The 22,116-nt window shown below is 42.5% G+C and overlaps 1 protein-coding gene across 1 annotated transcript in view; it reads left to right on the top strand.

The window, feature by feature from the left end:
- Positions 1–8,584: 8,584 nt before the first annotated feature.
- The window catches only part of LOC141127583 (UPF0462 protein C4orf33 homolog), a 120,046-nt gene continuing 106,514 nt past the window's right edge, over positions 8,585–22,116 (top strand). The window contains exons 1-4 of the mRNA XM_073614189.1: positions 8,585–8,628; positions 12,565–12,598; positions 12,760–12,940; positions 16,629–16,689. Of these exons, the coding sequence (XP_073470290.1) occupies positions 8,585–8,628; positions 12,565–12,598; positions 12,760–12,940; positions 16,629–16,689 (320 nt within the window). The remainder of the gene's footprint in view (positions 8,629–12,564; positions 12,599–12,759; positions 12,941–16,628; positions 16,690–22,116) is intronic.

The raw sequence follows: 22,116 nt of genomic DNA on the forward strand, positions 1-22,116 counted from the left end.
AAATGCATGGGCAACTACATGGCAAATAAGGTTTAATATATAAAAATGTAAAGTAATGCACTTGGGGGCTAAAACTATGAATGCAAGTTACTCACTAGGGGAGAACCTCTGGGGAAAAGAATCATAGTAGATCACTGGCTCAGCAATAGCATGCAATGCCAAGCTACAGCTAGCAAGGCAGACTATCAGTATACATTAAAAAGGGCATCTACTAAAGAAATAAAACTATACTTTATTGCAAACACTTTACAAAATTCTGGTTCGGCCTCATCTTGAGTATGCCATCCAATTCTGGTCACCAATCCTCAGGAAGAATGTGCTGGAACTGGAGAGAGTCAAGGGAAGAACAACAAACCTAAATGGTTTAACCTTAAACTGCGTAAGTGGTTCTTTACTGTAATGCCCTGTACACACGATAGGATTGAACTAATGTTGGATGTGAGCTCCATAGAACATTTGTTGTCAGAATTTCCACCAACAAATATTCGAGAGCAGGCTCTCATTTGTTGTCGGAAATTCTGATCGTGTGTACACAATTCCGACGCACAAAAGTCCACGCATGCTTGGAATCAAGCAGAAGAGCTGCACTGGCTATTGAACTTCCTTTTTCTCGGCTCGTTGTACGTGTTGTACGTCACTGCGTTCTTGACGTTCTGAATTTCCAACAACATTTGTGTAACCGTGTGTATGCAAGACAAGTTTGAGCCAACATCCTTCGGAAAAATATCCATGGTTTTGTTGTCAGAAAATCCTATCGTGTGTGCAGGGCATTAGAGTGGTAAGGATGTGGAATTTCCTTCCACAGTTGGTGTTGTTAGCAGGGAGTCTCAATAATTTAAAAAAATCTACATATATACACAAATACCCACACAGGTTAACCTGGATGGAGTGGTGTCTTTATTCAACCTTACCAAATATGTAACTATGTAAATAGTCTGCTTGGTTCCAACAACAGCAGCATAAGTTTACACACACATTCGCACACAAGACAAACTACTGCCATTCTACTAGTGGAAGCTCTTCCCCTTCTAGCAGTACTAGAGATGGCTTTACTATGGGGGTGGGAATGACTGCTGCCGTACCTCATACTGCTATTGTCATGTCACTGTGTGCTCAGTTCTCTTCACATGCGATCATATTAATATTGCCACTAATCTCCCTTATTAATTGGGCAGGCTGGATTTTTCAGGTTAGTCACTATAGTTTTGTTGCAGGAGGTTTCATCACACACCCTATCCAGTATATAGACTTGGTTGGTCATATTGTGCCTCAGTGTCTAACTGCACCCTCTGTTTATAGTAGTACGGGGGTTATTTTACTAAAGGCAAATAAGTTGTTCACTTTGGCAGAGAAGTTGGACTTTATAGGGGGATTTTCCTCAGACCTTAGCGAATGAGGTAAAGCTCTGCTGACTTCCATCATCCAATCATGTGCAAGCAAATTTTTCTTTTTATTTTCCTTGCACGTGGTTGGGTATTGTGAAATTTCCCCATGTTCACTAAGCTTTAGGGAACCTCCCTTGCAACATGAACAGCCTATTTGTCTTTAGTCAATCAAACCCTAGGACAGTGATGGTGAACCTTGGCACCCCAGATGTTTTGGAACTACATTTCCCATGATACTCAACTACACTGCAGAGTGCATGAGCATTATGGGAAATGTAGTTCCAAAACATCTGGGGTGCCAAGGTTCGCCATCACTGCCCTAGGATTTTCACCATTAAGCATCACAACCAGATTTTCACATTACTTTCTCAAGTTCTCAACCCCAGCATGAGGTCTTCTTCTCAAGAGCACTCCGGTCACTTTCATGTCCTTGCCCTGCACTTCACACCTGAAGATTTGCATTACTTTTCTTGTGTGTGGCAATCCTCTGATGAAATCTTCTGAGTATAGTGCCGATTCCCTACTACAGATATAAGAAATGGTGAAACTTTGGCCGACACCAGTGCTGTAATTCATGTCATTGCCGTTCTATTAAAGACTATTATTGGAAATGGTGGTATCTAAAGATTGAATGAAAAGAATGTATTGTAAGAAATCCAATGCCAAGTGTAGACAATGGGATAGGGGGAACGTTGGAAAGCAATATATGTTTTGCTACTTTTGTAAGATGACACAATCTATTAGTTCCAGGCATTTACAGAGTGCACCGTTTTAATCTCATACATGGATGCAATGCTTGATTCTGAAAGCATTTGAATTACACTTTCTACACATAAAAGAATGCCACTATTTTTTTTTTTTAAAGACATAAACATTTGCTATGCCTGTCCTCCAAGGTTATCCTTTGTTCACATTTGAATTCCATATATATTCAGTTGTATTGCTGGATGATTGCACTGAACGTATTCACATCATGCAATGGTCTGCGGACGTGTATAGGTACCATAAGACCTTAAAGCTGTTGTCTGACAGTCATAGATTCAGGCTTATTATAGTGGTTAAACGAAAGGCCAGACCTGACTTGCCATGTTATAACAAGAGTTTATTGTTACAGAGCTTATCAGCTGGTCTCTGGAGAGTCATTCGCTGCTTACATCATATGTCACGGAAGCTTTTTCTTTCCTGCACGAACAAATTAATCATACACAATCAGGGTGAAATGGATCTAGTAAAGAGCATTAAATGCCTAATCAAATCATTTTCTAAAACAATATTAAAGGATATATACTTCTCAGTGCTAGTAGGTCCAGATTGCAGTCATTGGCCCCAGGTGGCACTTACAGCCTCCAACGATACAGATATTTTTACATCTCATATAATATATGTTTTGGAAGTACTGGTTATAGTTTCCTCTGAATATGTATATAAAAAACATGAACAAATGATAAAAACAGAGCAGCTGCATGTCATCCTTCTTTATACAAACAAAGCTGCATACCACAACAGAGGATAGCAGAATTACTTTCTTACTTACACTCTCTGCATTAACATCCAACTGTACCTGATTTCAAGGGATTGTCCCTGATTTGGAACAATGTCCCTCTGTCCCTCTTTCCTCCTCATTTGTCCCACATTTTGGTCTGATCTATATAGTTGTATATAAAATGCATTTTTTATCAAAAAGTGTTTTCCAGCACTAAACCTTTCATCCAAATTCTAAATTGCTGCATTTGTAAATTCCAAATACCAATATAAAGGAATAGTAGTGGTAATAAAAAAACACTTGTGGGTTTAACCAATCTTGTTTTTTTTGTACAATTCTCCTTTAAGGGGGCGTGGAAAGGGGTGTGTCCTATGCCTGCATACTTTTGCTGATAGGTGTCCCTCTCAAAAAGTTGGAAGGTATGCATTAAGGTAAAAACTAACTGTTCCTCCTTCATCCCTAAACACTTACCTGACTCCTCTCACCAATCCAGCACTGTCCAAGGCTGCAGCACCGATCCTCTCTCTTCCTGAATCCACAGGAGACTCTGAGAACAGGAGAGGCATAGGCAATTGCTGATTTCAGTCAAACTCCTGAGAGGAGGGAGAGGGGGTGTGTTGTTTGCAGGTGCTGTGTGAGTCTATGGACGCACACAGCATGGCTAGGAGGCACATGGGTGCCCCCATAGCAGCTGGCTTGCTTGAGAACACTCAGAGGAAGAAGGGGTGGACAGTAGCGGCTGAGCAAGTAGGTAACCATTCTGTGCAATATTATTGCACAGAGCAGGTAAGTACAAGCTCTTTTTATTTTAAGGAAAAAAATGAGCCTTTAGCGTCGCTTTAAGCTGACCATACACTACACAATCTGTACACAAATATGTAGTGCAAGAGCCTGCCTAGTTTGATACAGATTGAATGGATTGTTTAGCTTTATCATGTATCCTAACATTACATAGTTTTGTTAAAATTAAGATTTTACGCTATACAATTAGATTGTATAGCGTATGAATAACCTAAAGCGAATCACAAAAGGCTTCATATAAGTTTTTACATGTTAATGTAAATCCAAAAGCTGCTTTAATTATTATTTTTTTTTTAAAATATGCCACTTTCATTAAAAGAAAACCTGGTGACCCTATAATGAAAGTGCTTCTTCAGGCCTTTACTATAATGGGGTGACAGTTGTAGGGTTGCCACCGTTTCACCAAGTGTGGTGCCGATTCCATCTACTGCCCAGGCTTCCCCCCCGTTGATTCGCTATTATCACAAGTGGGTGGGCTCAGAGCACAGTGCCCACCCTTTTTGAAGCAATTTAGAGCCTTCGGCTCTAATCATGTGCTTCGAAAAAAAACCCCCAAAACACTGTAGAACTCTATGCGTCTGGTGCCCTGCATAGAGATTAGGGGTATGGCGCCCTTGTACCCCTTATGGACGGGCTGCCGCTGAGATTAAGCATATTTGCCACTAAACAGGTGTGTCCTTATTTATTGGCAATACCCCGCAGCCAGGTGAAGAGATATTTCTCACTTGTGTTGTTATTTGTACTTGCAGTGATTTTATTCAATCAGGTGTGCCAGAGGGGCTGAGGTTGTTCTTGGAGTTGAGGTGCAGAATAGGGAGCCCAAAATGATTATTAAGCTACTGCTTTGGGGGGGTGGCGCTGCAGAAGAAAAAAAAAAAAAAAAAAGGGAAAACAGCATTTTTATGGAAAAAAAAACAAAAAACTTGCCTGCGTCATTGTATAATGTGGGATCATATTTAACTCTGCAACACAGACCTTGATGTTTAGCATTTGCTAACTTCCACTGTTCCACTTCACAGCATACAAGTTGCTTCGCTAAGATGCTGCTTGGCAACGTCTTTCTGATAATGTGATCTCCCAACAAGCGCTTTTGGCAGAATACTGACGGATACAATAAAAATGAACAGAAAACACGTAAAAAAGGGCGCAGCAATGTTTAACTAAACACTTTTCCGTAAACATGCCCATGTACCTTTTGACATGCAAATCCTCTTAGTACAAGCGATTTCCATTTTGTTTCCTTTCCTTCATAAACGTTGAAGAGGATGTAGACAGCTTTATGTACAAGCATTTAGTCTACTTTCCATTAATGACAGGTAATACCACTTCGCTGCCACTAGATGGGGGAAGCAGATCATCAAAAGCAAGGCTTCTTATTTATTAATTTTTTTTTTGCATTTTAAAAATTACTTCCTATAACAGCTGCATATTAATGCAATTTCTGAAGTAGTACAGAAATCACTTGTATATGTCACAGAACTGTCAAGTCAACCAGGCTATTGGCTTTTTTTTTTTTTTAATAAAGAAGCCTGGATATATTTTTTTTTATCATCAGCCATTTTTCTCAGAATGTACCAACCTGATACATTTCTGAGGAAAACAAACATGAGCCATTGACAACTACCACAGGGCTGATTTCCAGCTCTGGCATTTTAATCTGCAGCCGTGAATAGTTTACATTTAATAACTGGCAAGCCTGGGTTTTATGATAGTTTATTAAAGTTTCATGGAATACACATTTAAAGCTGAGAGCTAGCTCATTTCACATGCTGAGTAATTATGGCCCTTTAAGAAATGTTTTATAATGGATTTTACAGTTTGAAGACTCTCCCATCTAGACTTTACAGTAAATCGTGTGTAATTTGACAGCTCCGAGGGAGTATCTATCTTTAACGTAGATAGGAGGCTAAATGGCGGCGCTCAGCAACAGGCTCATTTAAAATGTTCAGTCCTTCGTAAGTTGTAGATCAAGCACAGGGCAAAATTAGAGAAGGGCACAGACTGATGGATTTCATTTCCTTTTATTTTATGTATTCATTTAGAGAGCATTGACATATTTCACAGCTCTTTATAAAGGACGCAAACAGATGACATCAATCCCTGCCACAAAGGCACTTAGACTCCAAGGTCCTTACAACATTCCTACATAAATGCACAATTTTATTGGGAGGTTGTTTTTCTTTTTATACAGTTTATTTAACCACTTCATACCCCTTCATAATGACGTCTGCAGGAGGGATCTCCTATCCTGGGCGGGCATCATATGACGTCCTGGGCTTCCCGGCCATCTAGGGGGCGCGCTGTGTCACTCGGGAGCCACAATGTCCGCCAGGCACCCGCGATGTCCCCCGGGCACCCGCGATGTCCTCCGGGCACCCGCGATGTCCGCCGGGCATTCGTGATTGCCAGTAACAGAGGCAGGGGACGTGGATCTGTGTGTGCAAACACACAGATCCACCTCCTGTCAGGAGAGAGGAGATCGATCGTGTGTTCCCAGTACAGAGGAACACCAATCGGTCACCTCCCCCAGTCAGTCCCCTCCCCCTACAGTTAGAATCACTCCCTAGGTAACACAGTTAACACCTTGATCACCCCCTAGTGTTAAACCTTTCCCTGCCAGTGACATTTATAGGATAATGAGTGCATTTTTATAGCACTGATCGCTGTATAAATGTGAATGGTCCCAAAATAGTGTCAAAAGTGTTCAAAGCGCCACAGTCACAATAAAAATCGCAGATCGCCACCATTACTAGTAAAAAATTAAAAAATAACAAAAATGCCATAAATCTATCCCCTATTTTGTAGACGCTATAACTTTTGCGCAAACCAGTCAATATACGCTTATTGCGTTTTTTTTTTTTGTTTACCAAAAATATGTAGAAGAATACATATTGGCCTGAACTGAGGAATTTTTGTTTTTAAATTGTGATATTTATTATAACAAAAAGTAAAAAATATTGTGTTTTTTTTCAAACTTGTCACTCTTCATCTACATCTGTCCCCCGGCGCCTCTAAGACTGAGAACCGAGCGATCAAACACAGCAGATCGCTCGGTTCTCACAGTTTCCCGAGCAGGGAACTGCTGACTGTCAGTCACAGCTCTCTGCTCTGCCCCCCCCCCCCCCCACAGCGCTGGGCTGTGGAGGGGACGGGAGCGGCTGAGAGGCTGAGCCGGGTGCCAGTCCAGGCATGTGGGCGGATCCCGACTCCAGTGTCACAATCTTTCCCGAGCCTGGACTGGCTCTCTGACGTCAGCCGACAGCTGGCTGTAGCCCACTGTCAGTTGAAAACGGGTCACAGGAATGCAGATCAAACTGCACTCCTGCGATCCACAGGAGAAGTACAGCAAAATGAGCTTAGGCTGTACTTCTCCTTTAAATATGTATTCTTAAATAAAAAAAGTACCTTCTATTGCTTTCAGCCTCTTCCAAATCATTCCTTTTTTAGCTGCTGTGATTTGACTTCCTGTTAGAGAGTGGCTACGTTCATTCTCCGCTGTCCCACTGGATGTAGGAATGTAGCCACCAATTATTTCTTGCTCCTGAGATGGATTATGGACTATGGGATTTGTAGTCTGCATAGAGCAATGCATGTGACCACAACTAGCCTGTACTACTTGTTCCAGCCAAATGGAAGTGCACTACACTACAAAGAGGCAGAAAAACACAATAATACCTCATTTACACTAGTGGTTGGGGAGTGGTAAAAAAAAACTGGTTGAGCTACATTTTTGCCATCTCCCAAATGCCCCCATTAAGCTGCAATGGCAGAGGATATGGTGTATACACATAGCCAACTGTCCTTCATTCAGAACAATGTTCTTCTGTCTCTCTTTCCACCTCATTTGTTCCTCATTTTGGTCTGATCCATATAGTTGTATATAAAATGCACTACTTATCTATCAAAAAGTAGTTTCCCAGTGCTAAACCTTTAATCCAATTTCCAAGTTGCTGCCTTTGTAATTTTGAAAAGCCAATATAAGGCTACTTTCACACTGAGGCGCTTTACAGGTGCTACAGCGCTAAAAATAGCACCTGTAAAGAGACTCTCCTGTCTGTCCAGTGTGAAAGCCCGAGGGCTCTCACACTGGAGCGGTGCGCTTGCAGGACAGTCAAAAATGTCCTGCAAGTCACATCTTTGCAGTGCTATAGGAGCGGTGTATATACCGATTCTAAAGCACCCCTGCCCATTGCAAACAATGGGGCAGTGCCGCCTAACTGCCGATATTCGGACGCTATCGGGGCAGTTTTAACCCTTTTTCGGCCACAAGCGAGGTTAAAATCGCCTCAATATCGGCCGAATAGCACCGCTAAAATGACAGTAAAGTGGTGCTATAAATAGCGCCGCTTTACTGCCAGCGCCCGCCTGCCCCAGTGTGAAAGTAGCCTTAAGGAATAGTAGTGGTAAAAAAAACACTTGTGGGTTTAACCAATCGTTTTTTTTTTTGTACAATTCTCCTTTAAGGGGGCATGGCCGGGTGTGTGTCCTTTCCCTACATACTTTTTCTAATAGGTGTCCCTCATTCCCATCTCAGAAAGTTGGGAGGTATGTATACATGCTGCGGTGAGTGGCAGAAATGATCCCCTGTCTTAGTCCGAAGTAGTAGCGTCCACCAAACAGGACCCATTCCCCTTAAAGCGGAGCTCCACCCAAAAGGGGAAGCTCCGCTTGTCTGCCCCCTCCCCTGCAGCCGCCCCTCCCCTGCCAAATTTGGCACCTTATGGGGAGGGAGAGCAGGTACCTGGTTTTGAGAGGTATCCGCTCCCACTTCAGGCTGAGTTTGTCGCGGTGAACTCAGCTGGAAGTTTGTACCCCCTCCTCCTTCCCCTACAGCTGGCACATTCACAGTGCAGCGCACTTTGCACATGCGCAGGAAGCAACCGGCTGGGAAGCTGCAAGGCTTTCCTTAGTGGAGATGGCGGCGGCAGCACCCAATAGTCGATTGAAAAAGCGGCTGGGGTGAGGACACCGCTGGATTCCTGAACTGCCAAGTATCCCAATGTTAAAACTCAGCAACTTCAGATTTTTGTGTGAAGGAGCCTGGAGCTCCTCTTTAATCAGGTTGCACCGTGATCATGTGCAATGTATGCAGATTTATAGGAGTTAAAATAGGCGGTGACGAGGCAACATAACAACTCCACACCACCTGTCAAATGCCCTCTGAAGAATGATCCACCACAGATCAGGCACCACAAATGTAAATGAGCCATAAATACCAATTTCTTGAAAAATAGATTACAGGGCCATTGAGTAGTGGGTGCGTATGGATTATTTTTGTGGAATAAGGTGTCACTTTAACACGTAACAGGCCCTTGCAAAATGCAAAGCCTATGTGCCAAATATACCAAACCATAGCAACCAAGTAAGGTTCAATTTGCTGCAGTCAAATGAGAAAAACGACAAAAGTCAAGTTAAATGATGAAGTCTGATTGTTTGCTATGGTTTACACTACTGGATAACGGCGCCTTTTCAGGCAGCAAGAGAAACCAATCAGTGAGCTAGTAATGCATTTCAGCAAACTGCAGCTGTACTAAAATAAGAAATTTCACTGAGATCTAATGTACACACAGCACACACAGAGCACATCACAGAGCAATAGTCAACAGGCCTGTAGGTCCAGCAACCTGAACTGGGTAACCTACTTTCTCTTTTTTTTTGTCTCACTCATTACAAATTGCATTCAAACCTTCAAAGAAGATATAATCTGACTAATAAATGAAGAAATAACGTATTACAGATTATAATTTTTTTTTACAAGACTTTCTTTGTGTGAGAAGCAGACAAATGTGTGTTCGAGCATCACAAGTAGGCATTTTCCTAAGAAAACCAGATTAAAGGGAAAGGGGGTGAATTGGTTACTACAGCAATGCCTGAATCAAAGTGCTTAGCAGAAAGACTGGGCTTTTTTCAAGTCTTATGCCATGTATACACAAGCAGAATATCCAACAGAAAGAGTCTAATGGGAGCTTTTTATCGTATATTCCGACCGTGTGTATGCCCCATCGGACTTTTTCTGTTGAAAATTCAGACGGACTTAGAGAACATGTTCTATATTTTTCCGACTGAACAAATTACTATCGGAAAAAAACGCTCGTCTGTATGCTGTTCCGACGCACCAAAAACGACGCATGCTCTGAAGCAAGTAGGAGATGGAAGCTATTGGCTACTGGCTATTGAACTTCCATTTTCTAGTCCTGTCGTATGTGTTGTACGTCACCGCATTCTGGACGGTCGGAATTTGGTGTGACCGTGTGTATGCAAGACAGCTGGAAAGGAATTCCGTCGGAACTCCGTCGTAAAAACCTTCAGAGTTTATTCTGACGACAAAACCGGTCGTGTGTACAGGGCATTAGTTTTCTTCTGGTCCTCCACAAGGCCCTGAACTCCTGGAAATGCACAGGAGATATACGTTTCTCTCCTTCTCTCCCTCAGTAGCATAATGAGAAGACACCTGATTAAGCAGAGGTGGCTGGGCATGCAATCTTCTGCCAGGAGTTTAGTCCTCCACAGTTAATCCTGGCATACGGGCAGCCGAGCTGAAGCCCAAGAGTACTACATGGGCTGCTACCAGCGTACTGTGCTTTAAGTGGGGTGGTCCTTCACCTTAAAGCTACCTGCTGGTGGTTCCAGCCCTGAGACTCCTCCACCCGCTTGCCTGTGGTGAAATCCCAAGGATCCCTCCAGCTCTTTGCCTGTTTACCCAGTCCTTCACTGGACTTCACTGTGAGATGTATCCTAATGCCCCGTACACACGATCAGACATTCGGACAACAAAATCCATGGATTTTTTTTGACGGATGTTGGCTCAAACTTGTCTTGCATACACACAGTCACACATATCTTGTCGGAAATTCAAAACATCAAGAACGAGGTGACGTACAACACATACGACGAGCTGAGAAAAATGAAGTCCAATAGCCAATGCGGCTCTTCTGCTTGATTTCGAGCATGCGTGGAACTTTGTGTGTCGGAATTGTGTACACACGATCGGAATTTACGACAACGGATTTTGTTGTCGGAAAATTTGAGATACAGATCTCAAATTTTGTGTGATGGAAATTCCAATGGGAAATGTCCGATGGAGCCTACACACTGTCAGAATTTCCGACAACAAGCTCCCATCGAACATTTTCCGTCGTAAAATCCGACCGTGTGTACAGGGCATAACAGAGGCAAGAAGCTGTATATGTACTATACTGTTTACCAAAATTGGGGCCATTCTCTAGTATCTGTGGATACAGAGCCTGATTGAAATGCTGGAAGGCTCTGGGTAGATGTCACTGTGGGGGGGGGATAGGGGTTCTGGAGGGAGTTAGGGGTCTACAACAGACTTGGTGGCTCTGTAAAGAATGAGGTTTCTGGAGGGATTTGGGGGCAACTGTGGGGATTGGGGTCTCTCTGGGAGGCTGTGAGCTTTGCAGGAGTACTGTGGAAGGCTGTAGGGCCCTGTGGAAGCTATGGAGCACTGTTGGGGGTTGGGGGCACTGTGGGGGCTGGAGGCTCTGTAGCAGGTATTGGCAACTGCAGTGGCACTGTGGCACTGTGGGAGGTTGGGGGCACTGATAGCTACCAACCGGTTTGTGGCACCGTGGCCCAATTTGGGAGGTTGTAGGGCATTATGGGAGCTAGGAGGCACCGTGGAAGGTTAGCAGGTAACTGGATGCCCGAAATGAGGCAGGCCTAGGCCATGTCTCAGAGGTTGAAAATCACTGACCTAGACAAAATATATCTCTTTAGACTATGTCCTATAAAGGGTCAGCTAAATAGAGTTTGGCATGTAAGTAATGAGATTGAAACATGTGACATTATACTACAGCTTTTACAAATGTAGTATCTCACAAAAGTGAGTACACCCCTCACATTTTTGTAAATATTTTGTTATATCTTTTCATGTGACAACACTGAAGAAATAACACTGTGCTACAATGTAAAGTAATGAGTGTACAGCTTGTATAACAGTGTAAATTTCCTGTCCCCTCAAAATAACTCAACACACAGCCATTAATGTCTAAACCACTGGCAACAAAAGTAAGTACACCCCTAAGTGAAAATGTCCAAATTGGGCCCAATTAGCTATTTTCCCTCCCTGGTGTCATGTGAGAAGTTAGTGTTACAAGATCTCAGGTGTGAATGGGGAGCAAGTGTGTTAAATGTGGTGTTATCGCTCTCACTCTCTCATACTGGTCACTGGAAGTTCAACATGGCACCTCATGGCAAAGAACGCTCTGAGGATCTGAAAATAAGAATTGTTATTGACACTTTGGGCCCAATTTGAACATTTTCACTTAGGGATGTGCTCCCTTTTGTTGCCAGTGGTTTAGACATTAATGGCTGTGTGTTGAGTTATTTTGAGGGGACAGCAAATCTACACTGTTATACAAGCTGTACACTCACTACTTTACATTGTAGCAAAGTGTAATTTCTTCAGTGTTGTCACATGAAAAGATATAATAAAATATTTACAAAAATGTGAGGGGTGTACTCACTTTTGTGAGATACTGTATGTATATATATATATATATATATATATATATATATATATATATATATATATATATATATATAATGTATAGACACACACTCTTCTGTTCTCCCTCTGAAAACTGAAGTTCTCAGCTTCATAAACAGGCTGCAGAAGATATAATTTCCTCTGAGAACTGCTGAGAACTGAACTGAGAAGAACTTCTCAGTGTAATAAACATACACCATAATGTTTTCACCCAAGATTCATACGCTCACTCAGGATTCACACACTTTTCCAATGGAATCCGATGTCTGAATCTTGGGTGAAAGTTACATGAAAACAATCTTAACTAGACCACCGCTAAATATTTATGTATTTTTATATACTAAATTGCTTTTCTTTTTTTTTTTTTTTTTACTTTTTTTTTAAAGGCACCATGATGACTCAACCTTCAAAGAAAAACAGGTAAGATTCCCTTCATAGGGAAATTTGTAAATATTTGATCTTGCCTCCATTCTCACGAGTTTCGTAGGATAAATATCTCTGCTTTTTTTTTTTTTTTCAAATAAAAATATACCCTTATATTCTAATTTTACTTAGTCTTTTGCTATTTTTAATTGTTTCAGCAAACTTACAAAATAACTACAACATGGGACAGCATACCAGTGTTGCATGACCCAGTGACAATCACATTTAAGCCACATCCAGATGGACTGCTGTTGATAGTTAATGCTCCTTTCTTTGATGACCCTCATGCACCCCCTGGGGAACCTGGAAAACCCTTTAATGGACTCTGGGACTATGAAGGTGAATTGAATAAATCCAAACCATTAAATGTTTTGATTGCCCTTTATAAACTGTGATGTTAGTCCAGCATAGGTAGAGCCATTGATAGAGGTGTGTTTCTTGCTTAGTCGTGTAGCTTCATACTTAAAGTGATACTAAAGTCTCATTTTTTTTTTTAGTTAAAAATAACAAACATGTTATACTTACCTTCTCTGTTGCAGTGGTTTTGCACAGAGTGGCCCAGATCCTCCTCTTCTTGGGTGCCTCTTGGGTGCTCCTGGTCCTTCCCTCCTGTTGAGTGCCCACACAGCAAGTAGCTTGTGTCCATTCAGACACTGAGCCGTGGCCCGACCCCGCCCCCTCTTTCTACTCGTTGGCTGACTGACTTTGATTGACAGCAGCGGGAGCCAATGGTGCTGCGCTGCTGTCTCAGCCAATGAGAAGGGGAGTCCCGAGCAGCCGAGACACTCCTACAACATTGTTGGCTCTAGATAGACCTCGGGTAAGTATTAGGGGGCTGAGGGGGTCTGCTGCATAGAAGGTTTTTTTTATCTTAATGCATAGAATGCATTAAGATTACAAATAAAACCTTCTGCCTTTACAACCACTTTAAGGCCCGTACACACGATCCAAAAATCGGATGAAGGATCATCCGTTTTTCTTTGCATGCTAGATGCATATCGAAAATCAAGAGTTTACTAACGTTACGAAAATTCTTGTATTACAAAATAAAAAAAATCAGAAGTGATCTAATGTGTTGTGGTGTGTTTTATATTTTAGAATGACAACTGCACTGATTAAATGAAAATCGTTTCAGACAAGCAATTTTTGTGCTTGTCTGATCAGATGAACTGTTGTGATTAGCTATCGAAAGATGTGTACTAATGATCAGATTATCGTACGATCGGTTCGAAAGCTGTATTTTTTGTGCGATTTTTCGATTGTGAGTATGGGCCATTAGACATTAAATTGTTACTAAAAGCAATTTTTAAAATTAATATAACAAACATGTTATACTTACCTGCTCTATGCAGTGGAATTGCTCAGAGCAGCCTTGATCCTCCTCTTCTCCGGTCCCCGATCTTGGTTCCTCCTCTTCTTTTTGGGACTACCATAGCCAGTGGCTGGCTATGGCGAGAAACGTAGTTCCCGTGCTCCCGAGCTGTGTGTTTATGGAGCCGCTCTCCATAGACTTACACAGCGGGACTTAGCCCCACCCCCCACTTCCTCTTCACTGCATTTGATTGACAGCAGCAAGAGCCAATGGCTCCTGCTGCTGCTGCTCGAATGCTGTGTGAAGAGGAAGTAAGGGGAGAATAGATGCAGCCTTGCACAGCCCTGATCTATTCTCCCCTCTCTTCCCCTTCACACAGGAGAAGGGGGGTACAGGGAGACTGAAAAAGTTTTTTACCTTAATGCAAACAACGCATTAGGGTGAATTTTTTTTTAGGTTTAGTAACACTTTAATGTGTCTATTTATAAGATTCACACGTTTTTCAATTGAATCCAATTAGAAAAAAATGTGAATCTTAGAGGAAAGGTCTGTAAATTTTGTGTTTAAATAAATAAATAGACCCCTAAGAGTCTCTCACACACTGGCAGAAAGAAACAATTAGACATGCAAAACAAAGTACCCACATTAATTGCTTGCAGCAATAGCAGTACAGTGGAACCTTGGTTTGCGAGTAACGCGGTTAACGAGCGTTTCGCAAAAGGAGCACTGTATTTCTAAAAATCCTAACTTGGTTTGCGTGTGTTGTCTCGCAAAACGAGCAGGATTCAGGCCAAAAGTGGTATGCAGTACCGCTTTTGGCCTGAGGTTGGGGGCGCCTGAGCCGAGCAGAGCCAAAGGTCGCCGATCGTTGGCGTTCGGAAATGCACGGAAAGGCCCGAGGACAGTTCGGCTGACCTCGGCAAACCTCGGAAAGGCTCATGAACGGAGTCTTTCCGAGGTTTGCCGTAGTCCGCCGAAGTGTGCTTGGGCCTTTTCGGCCGTTTCCGAGGCTCTCCAGCGCCCCCCGCCTCTGGCCGCATGCGGTATTGCATCCCATTGAAGTCAATGCGGAACAAATTATTTTCGTTTCCATTGACTTCAATGGGAAAACTCGCTTTGATATGCAAGTACTTTGGATTACAAGCATACTCCTGGAATGGATTATGCTCGTAATCCAAAGTTCCACTGTATTTTTACACGTCAGTACAGGTTTTGCATGGAACAGTAGCATGCCTAAATACTACCCTTTTTGTCAGTCCAAAAGGGATGATGACCCATGGTTGAGGTATGTTTGCTAACTAACCCTTTTGCAACTTTTTCGTGTGCATCCAGTGGTATTCACATGGTCTGGTCTGCCGAAGGCTTAGACCCACCTGTAGTACTTTCCCTATCAGTTGGAGCTTGTGGTCATAGGCAATGAATTTTTGGCTCCATCTAGTGGCCATAATGTGGTTCACTCTATTCTGTATGAATAAAGTACATTCAACCTGGAGAGAAAATAGACTAAAAATCAGAGGATCAGAAGAGACAGGATCAAACTTTTTACACAATGCAGAGAATTAACCCCTTAGGCCTAGTTCACACTTATGCAGGTTGCAGTTTGCATATTGCAGGTGCATTTTGCGTTTTTCAATACATGCATTTCATCCTTTGAAATCTATGGAACCAAAAACCAGAAAAAAGTCCCTGTGCCTTTCCATAAAATGCACAGATGTGAACTACATCCATAGGAAACCATGTTAAATTGACTGTAGTGTGTTTCTGCAAAACTGAAAACGCACTATAAAAATGCATAGGTGTGAACCAGGCCTTAGGTTCCACAGTGAATATAACAAGCATGCTTTACTGCATACACACACTGATTTTACTGTTGTGGGTTTAGTAACATTTTACTTTTAAAATATCTAGGTTGCAAATGTTTAATCCACTGTAGTTTATTTGATGGAATAAAATAGGTGCAAGCAATACCAATAATAAATAGTTTCATTCTATAATCCATACCTTTGTTTTTAATATAATTGGGTGAAAGATACAGCTTTTTTAATGGTTGAAACAGAACCTCTGAAGTGCGCAAGGCTTTATTTGTGAATAAGGTGAATCTAGCAGATAAAAAATGTTCTTGTAATAGAAATGTCTAAATGAATATGCACATTGTTCCTTATGGTAATAACCAGTCAGTAAGTACACCATACAGAACTATAATACCAGTCACCACATATAATTGTTCTTCTAGTGTGAATTCATGGGCACTGTCAGAGCTGTGGTCTGCAGGCTGACCGCAGGTTTTTAAATCTTGTCTGTGCTTCAATGCATCATTTTAAAGCCATTATTTGTACTAGATTTATCCTGGTTAAGGGGCATATTTACCTCCCAAATATTATTGATGGGAGCCAGTGGCAGAGACAGATGGAAAAGTCAATATTTCTAGTGACCTAAGATGTCACCATTACTATGTGGAGCCTGAGCAGGAAGACGCTTACTGGAAGAGCCAAATATCTACATCAACTACATTTTCCAGAACAGCGAGCAGAGGCTGGCTTTATACACACAACTCTATGTATCTCTGGGCTTCATAGCTCCTTTATGCAATAGCAAAAAAAAAAAGGTGAAAGCACCGGCATCTTCCTATGTAATCATTTAGCTTCTATCTAGCCAATAACGTTTCATTTTTTTCCTCACAAAATTGCTTTTTTTTTTTTTTCCATTTCTCCACAGTGGTTGAATCTTTTTTCCTCAACAGCCAGACTACTCAATATCTGGAAGTAGAGCTGTGTCCGTGAGTATATTTCCGTCTTTGTATAAAATCATTTTTAAGCGACAAAAACAATGACTTAAAGCCGACAGCACTGAACTGTGAACGCCATAGACATTTAGCAATGGAGCAGGTACAACACTTACTGCAAATGTACAGAGTTTCTAGAAACTGTTAAGCTTTGACAGCCCTGACCCTTTGTCAATGTAAGTCAGGGAAAAAATGGCTCTATTTTACGCTGTCAGTGAAACTCAGCCAAGAGGGAAGCATTTGGATTAAGACATGTTTTAGTTGGCTGATGTACAAGCGAGCGTGAAGTCTTTAAATCTTGCTACTGAGAAAGATTCTGAATGACATATACACACTTCTTTATCGACGCGCTGCAATGTCTTCAGCGGCCAACCGTTGTAAATGTTGATGTTTTAGGGAACAAGATAGTGGTTATGAGTACGACCTACATTGCCCTATGTGCTCCCAACTTTACCACTCTCCTTTGAATGGCTTGATCATGTATCCTCTATAAATGACTTCTGTTTGATTTTCTGTCTTTTGCTATAACATGTTAGCAGGTTGCCTTTCTCTCAAGCCTGAATTGGCAAGTGGAAAACTACTTAGATTCCCCTTAAAAATAAGTGTACAATTTCCCTCTGGCAAAAGGTAAGAAGTCAGTTCTTTTTTATACTGCGCCAGGGGTAAACCGTCCATTCAGGGCACACGGGCGCCACCCCCTCTATCCACGCCACCCCCCTATATGGTTAATGGATAGATTCATGCATAGCATGAATCTATCCACGGCCGCCGCGGCCACCTCCTATTTATGCGTCCGGCCCCTTTCAGGATGCCAGGCACATGAATTACAATGGCGGGGGTGTTTTTTGAAGCACCTGATTAGAGCCGTAGGCTCTAATAATAGGCTTCAAACTAGGGTGGACTCAAAGCACAGAGCATTGCACTCGGAGCCCACCCAGGTGTGTTAGACTAGCCAATTAATATTTGCTTTTCTAACACTGAATCGCCTCTCCGCCAATCAGGAAGCGCTGGTCTGATACCCATTTCCAGATTGGCTGAAAGGTCAGGCGATCCTATTGGATGCCTAGGAGGAGGGGAGGAGACGCACATGGGAAGCCGCCATGATCTCAGTAGAGAAGAGGACACAGGAGATGCTGCCAGATGCCCACCGCAGCCTGATCCCCTGCCTGATGTGGCTGCTGATCCCTGCTGATGTGTGGCTGCCGATTCCTGCCACTGTGTGGCCACCGATTCCTGCCACTGTGTGGCCACAATCCCTGTTGCTGTGTTGCCGCTGATCCTCGATGTGCCTGCCGATCCCCGAGGCCGATAGAGTAAGTGCCGCTGGAAGACAGCCGGGGGGAGTCCTTTGAGGTGCTGCAGGGGAGTTGTTGTTTGCCGCTCCAGAAACAAAAAACCAGCAGCTGCCACTGTACTGCACTATCATCCATAGAGCTCCAAGGGGGCAGGACTCAACTTTGAGTGGTGACATAGAAGTGCTGGTATGTTTGGGTGCAGGACTAGGAAGGTTCAATACTTTTGTTCAGAGGAAAGAGTAATTGGTATAATTTAGTGTAATTGATTTAGGGATTATGTCAGTGTTCGTATCAGGGACTAAAGCCTAATACACACGGACCGAATGACAGCCAGCTTCTGTCGAAGGCTCATTACCAAAAAAAGGTCTGCCGGCCCGCCACCCGGTCAGCGCTCTCAGCCAATGAAGTGTTCTGGCAGGTGATTGTTAGTACAGTGGCTCTGACCTGAGCTGTCAAAAACTAGTGGTGTGTATGAGGCTTAAAATGATTGTAAAGTCTATTTTTTTCCTATAAAAATAACAAATGTTATACTTACCTGCTCTGTTGCAGTGGATTTGCACATAGCAGCCCGAATCCTCCTCTTCTCTGGTCCCTCCCTCCTGTTCATTGCCCCCACAAGCTATGGGGGCACCCGAGTTGAATCACGGCTCCCTGTGTCCATTTGGACATGGAGCCCCGACCCTCCTCGTTCCCTCTCTTTCCTGATTGGCTAGCTGACTTTGATGGACAGCAGTGGGAGCCAATGGCGCCGCTGCTCTGTCTCAGCCAATCAGGAAGGAGAATCTCGGTTGAGATTGACGGTTGAGATACTCGTGGACATCGCTGGACAGGGAGGGACCTCAGGTAAGCATTAGGGGGGCTGCTGCTTTTAATCTTAATGCATAGAATACATTAGGATAAAACACCTTCTGACTTTACAACCCCTTTGAGTTAAGATGTTAGCATGTATAAACCCAAGAACACAGCGTTAATAATTGCAGTTTACCAAATTTAGTTTACAAAGAGAGGGCTGCTGTCTCTCTCAAAGAAGGTGGGGGATCTTGTTATGGGGAAAATGAGATATAAATACCAATTATGATAAAGGGTAACTACACTTTTGTGTAAAAAAATAGCAAATCAAAAGTATATTATAACATATACAGCTGCTACACAAGACATATTGTATTTTAACCACCTTCCGCCCGCCATATAGAGAAATGAGGGCTGTGGGGTGGTTCAATTGTTCTGGGACGACGTCATATGTATTAGCCAAGTATTGAAATCATGCTTTGGAAGCTTCTTGGATACAGAAAATGGCTTTACTTTTATGGAGAAATATATTACATGCCTTTTATCATAGAACAGGAAGAGAACAGGAACAAGGAGTATACAAGTACATATTTATATACAGACAGTACTTCCTGTTATTACTTTGTACCATAAAATACAAAATATCATACAACTGTGCCACCTGCTGGATAGAAATGTATAATGCATGCACTATATAGTTCACAGTACTTTACATTAGATGTTGTTGTTGTTCCAACACCCCTTCTCAACAGTATGTGCTTTGTCAAATTGCATTCAGCTTCTTCTGGATATAACTATGACATTCCTTCAACAAAAGCCTTGGTGAGTCCATCAGCAGTCATCTCCTCTGACGGGCAGTATTAAATGTCAATAACTCCTTGCTCTTGATTGTCCCTCAGTAGGTGATACGTGACATCAATGTGTTGGGTCCTAGGATTGACCCTTTCTGATTGCGTAAGCTTTATACATCCCTGGTCGTCTTCAAAAATAGGAATTGGTTTTGACACGTCTATCCCAATGTCCTCAAAAAGTTGACGAATCCATATCGCTTCTTGACATGCATGTGCTGCTGCAATGTACTCTGCTTCAGTTGAAGATAGACTGACAGTTGCTTGCTTTTGACTAGACCAACTTATGGTTCCTTCCCCATACTGGAAGATGAATCCACTTGTGGATTTGTGGTCTGTGCAGTTCCCGGCCCAATAAGCATCCACATATCCGACCAGTGTTGGATCTGATGTTTCTGGTAACCGTAACTTCATCTTAACTGTTCCTTTGAGGTATTGCATCACTCTTTTTACTGCATTCCAGTCACACTGACTGCTTCATTGCTCTTTAGTTGGTTCCATATGAGTTTTCACTTCCTTTGAATCTTGCATATGGAATTGTTCCAAGATTTCCGAGATTTTCTGAGATGAGAAGATAACTTCCATCTTTGTCTCTCTCTATTTGGATTTCCAGAAAGTAGCTAATATTCCCAAGTTCTTTGATTTCAAAATTTAGTTTCAGCTTGTCTCATTGTAATCCCCTTCTTGTTTAAAACAGGTTATAATATCATCAACATAGATAAGGATGCATATCCATCTGTCTTCTTGATTCTTGGAGTAGAGACAGGTGTCTGCTTTACTTCTTGAGAATCCCTCTCTGTTAAGTACTTTGTTCACTTTCTCATTCCACATCCTTGCAGATTGTTTAGGACCGAAGTTTACACACAAGGTTGTCTCCTTGTTCAAACCCTGGTGGTTGATCCATGTAGAGATCTTCCTTAATGTCTCCATATAGGAAAGCAGTTTTAACATCTAGGTGTTTAACTTGCATACCCTTCCCAAGTGCAACGCTAAGAAGTGCTCTGATGGTGGAGTGTTTTATGACGGGAGGGAATGTTTCATTGTAATCTTCACCGAATTTCTGGGAGTAACCTTTGGCAACTAGTCTGGCTTTGTATTTGTGGAAATTCCCTTCTGCGTCTGACTTTACTTTGAAAGTCCACTTACTTCCTATGGTTCTGCGGTTAGGACGGAGCTCTGTGAGTGTCCAGGTTTTATTTTCCTGAAGTGACTTTAATTCTTCTTCTGCTGCCTTTCTCCATTTATTGGTTTCACATTTTGGCACTTTTTCTACGTCTTCCCGGGATGTTGGTTCAAGTGTGCTGTGTGTTTTGACTGGGGTGGTATCCCCTTTGTGGTCAGAGTGGATCTTCTGACTTCAGGCAGTTCAGTAGGATCTGGTGGGGAACTTGATTTAGGCAATGTGAGTTCCACTTCTTGTTCTGACTCCTGCAAAGGTTCACTTTGATTGACCTTTTCTTCTGGTTTGCTTGGCATATTCACTTCACAGCTTTTAGCGATTGGTGTTTGATGATGGACTCTCATCAAAATAAACATTTTGGTTTATTGTCACTTTGTCAGTCTTTGGGTGTAGGATTCTGTAACCCTTAGTTTTCTTGCTGTAGCCTACTAGAATGCCCTCTATGGCTCTGTTCTCCAGCTTGGATCGCTTCTCACTTAGAATATAGGCATATACTTTACTACCAAACACTCTGATGTGCCCTATGCTAGGCTTTGATCCATGCCACATTTCGAATGGAGTACTTTTAAGGGCTCTTGAGGGTAGTCTTTTCTGTAGGTAGGTTGCAGTCATGACTGCTTCTCCCCAGTACTTGTGAGGTAGGCAACATGAGCTGCAGGGGGTGGCTAATTTTTCTTTGAGATGCCTGTGGAATGGGCGCACGTGTGGCTTTCGCTTCAATACAGCACTTGCATTTCATGAGCACTTTGCAAGGCGCTATTGTTAAATCTTCTGATAAACCTCTTTTTATAATGTCCTGTATAGATTTTGGACTTCTGTGTCCCAGTTGCCTGTGCCATAAGTAAATACATTTGCTGTGTAGGTCATTAGAGACCATATTGGCTTGCTGGTCTGTGGTGATGAGCCTGCATAGGTGATCATCCAGTTTTCCTTTTGCGAGGAATCGCTTATAATTGTGAATTGTGCATTCATCACCCTGAAACTTAAAGTAAACTTGTAAACCTCCGAAAAAAACCCCCAAAAAGTCCTGCAAGACAAAGGCATAACGAGCTAGACATGGCTCACAGTTCTCTCTCTCTCTGTCTCTTTGTCTCTGTCTCCCCCTCTCTGTCTCCCTCTCTCTCAAGGAACAACTGCATAACAGATAGTAGGGATGCACTGAAATTTCAGCCACTGAAACATATCGGCCGAAAATGGCCCTTTCGGCAAAAAGCCGAAAGAGAATTCTTGCCAATACTGGCGCCGAAAATCGCGCATGCACAGTAGAGGCGGCAGAACCAGCAGGTGATGTCACTCATTGTGTGGGCGG

Source organism: Aquarana catesbeiana, linkage group LG01, assembly GCF_042186555.1.
Source record: "Aquarana catesbeiana isolate 2022-GZ linkage group LG01, ASM4218655v1, whole genome shotgun sequence".
Taxonomy (NCBI): Eukaryota; Metazoa; Chordata; class Amphibia; order Anura; family Ranidae; genus Aquarana; species Aquarana catesbeiana.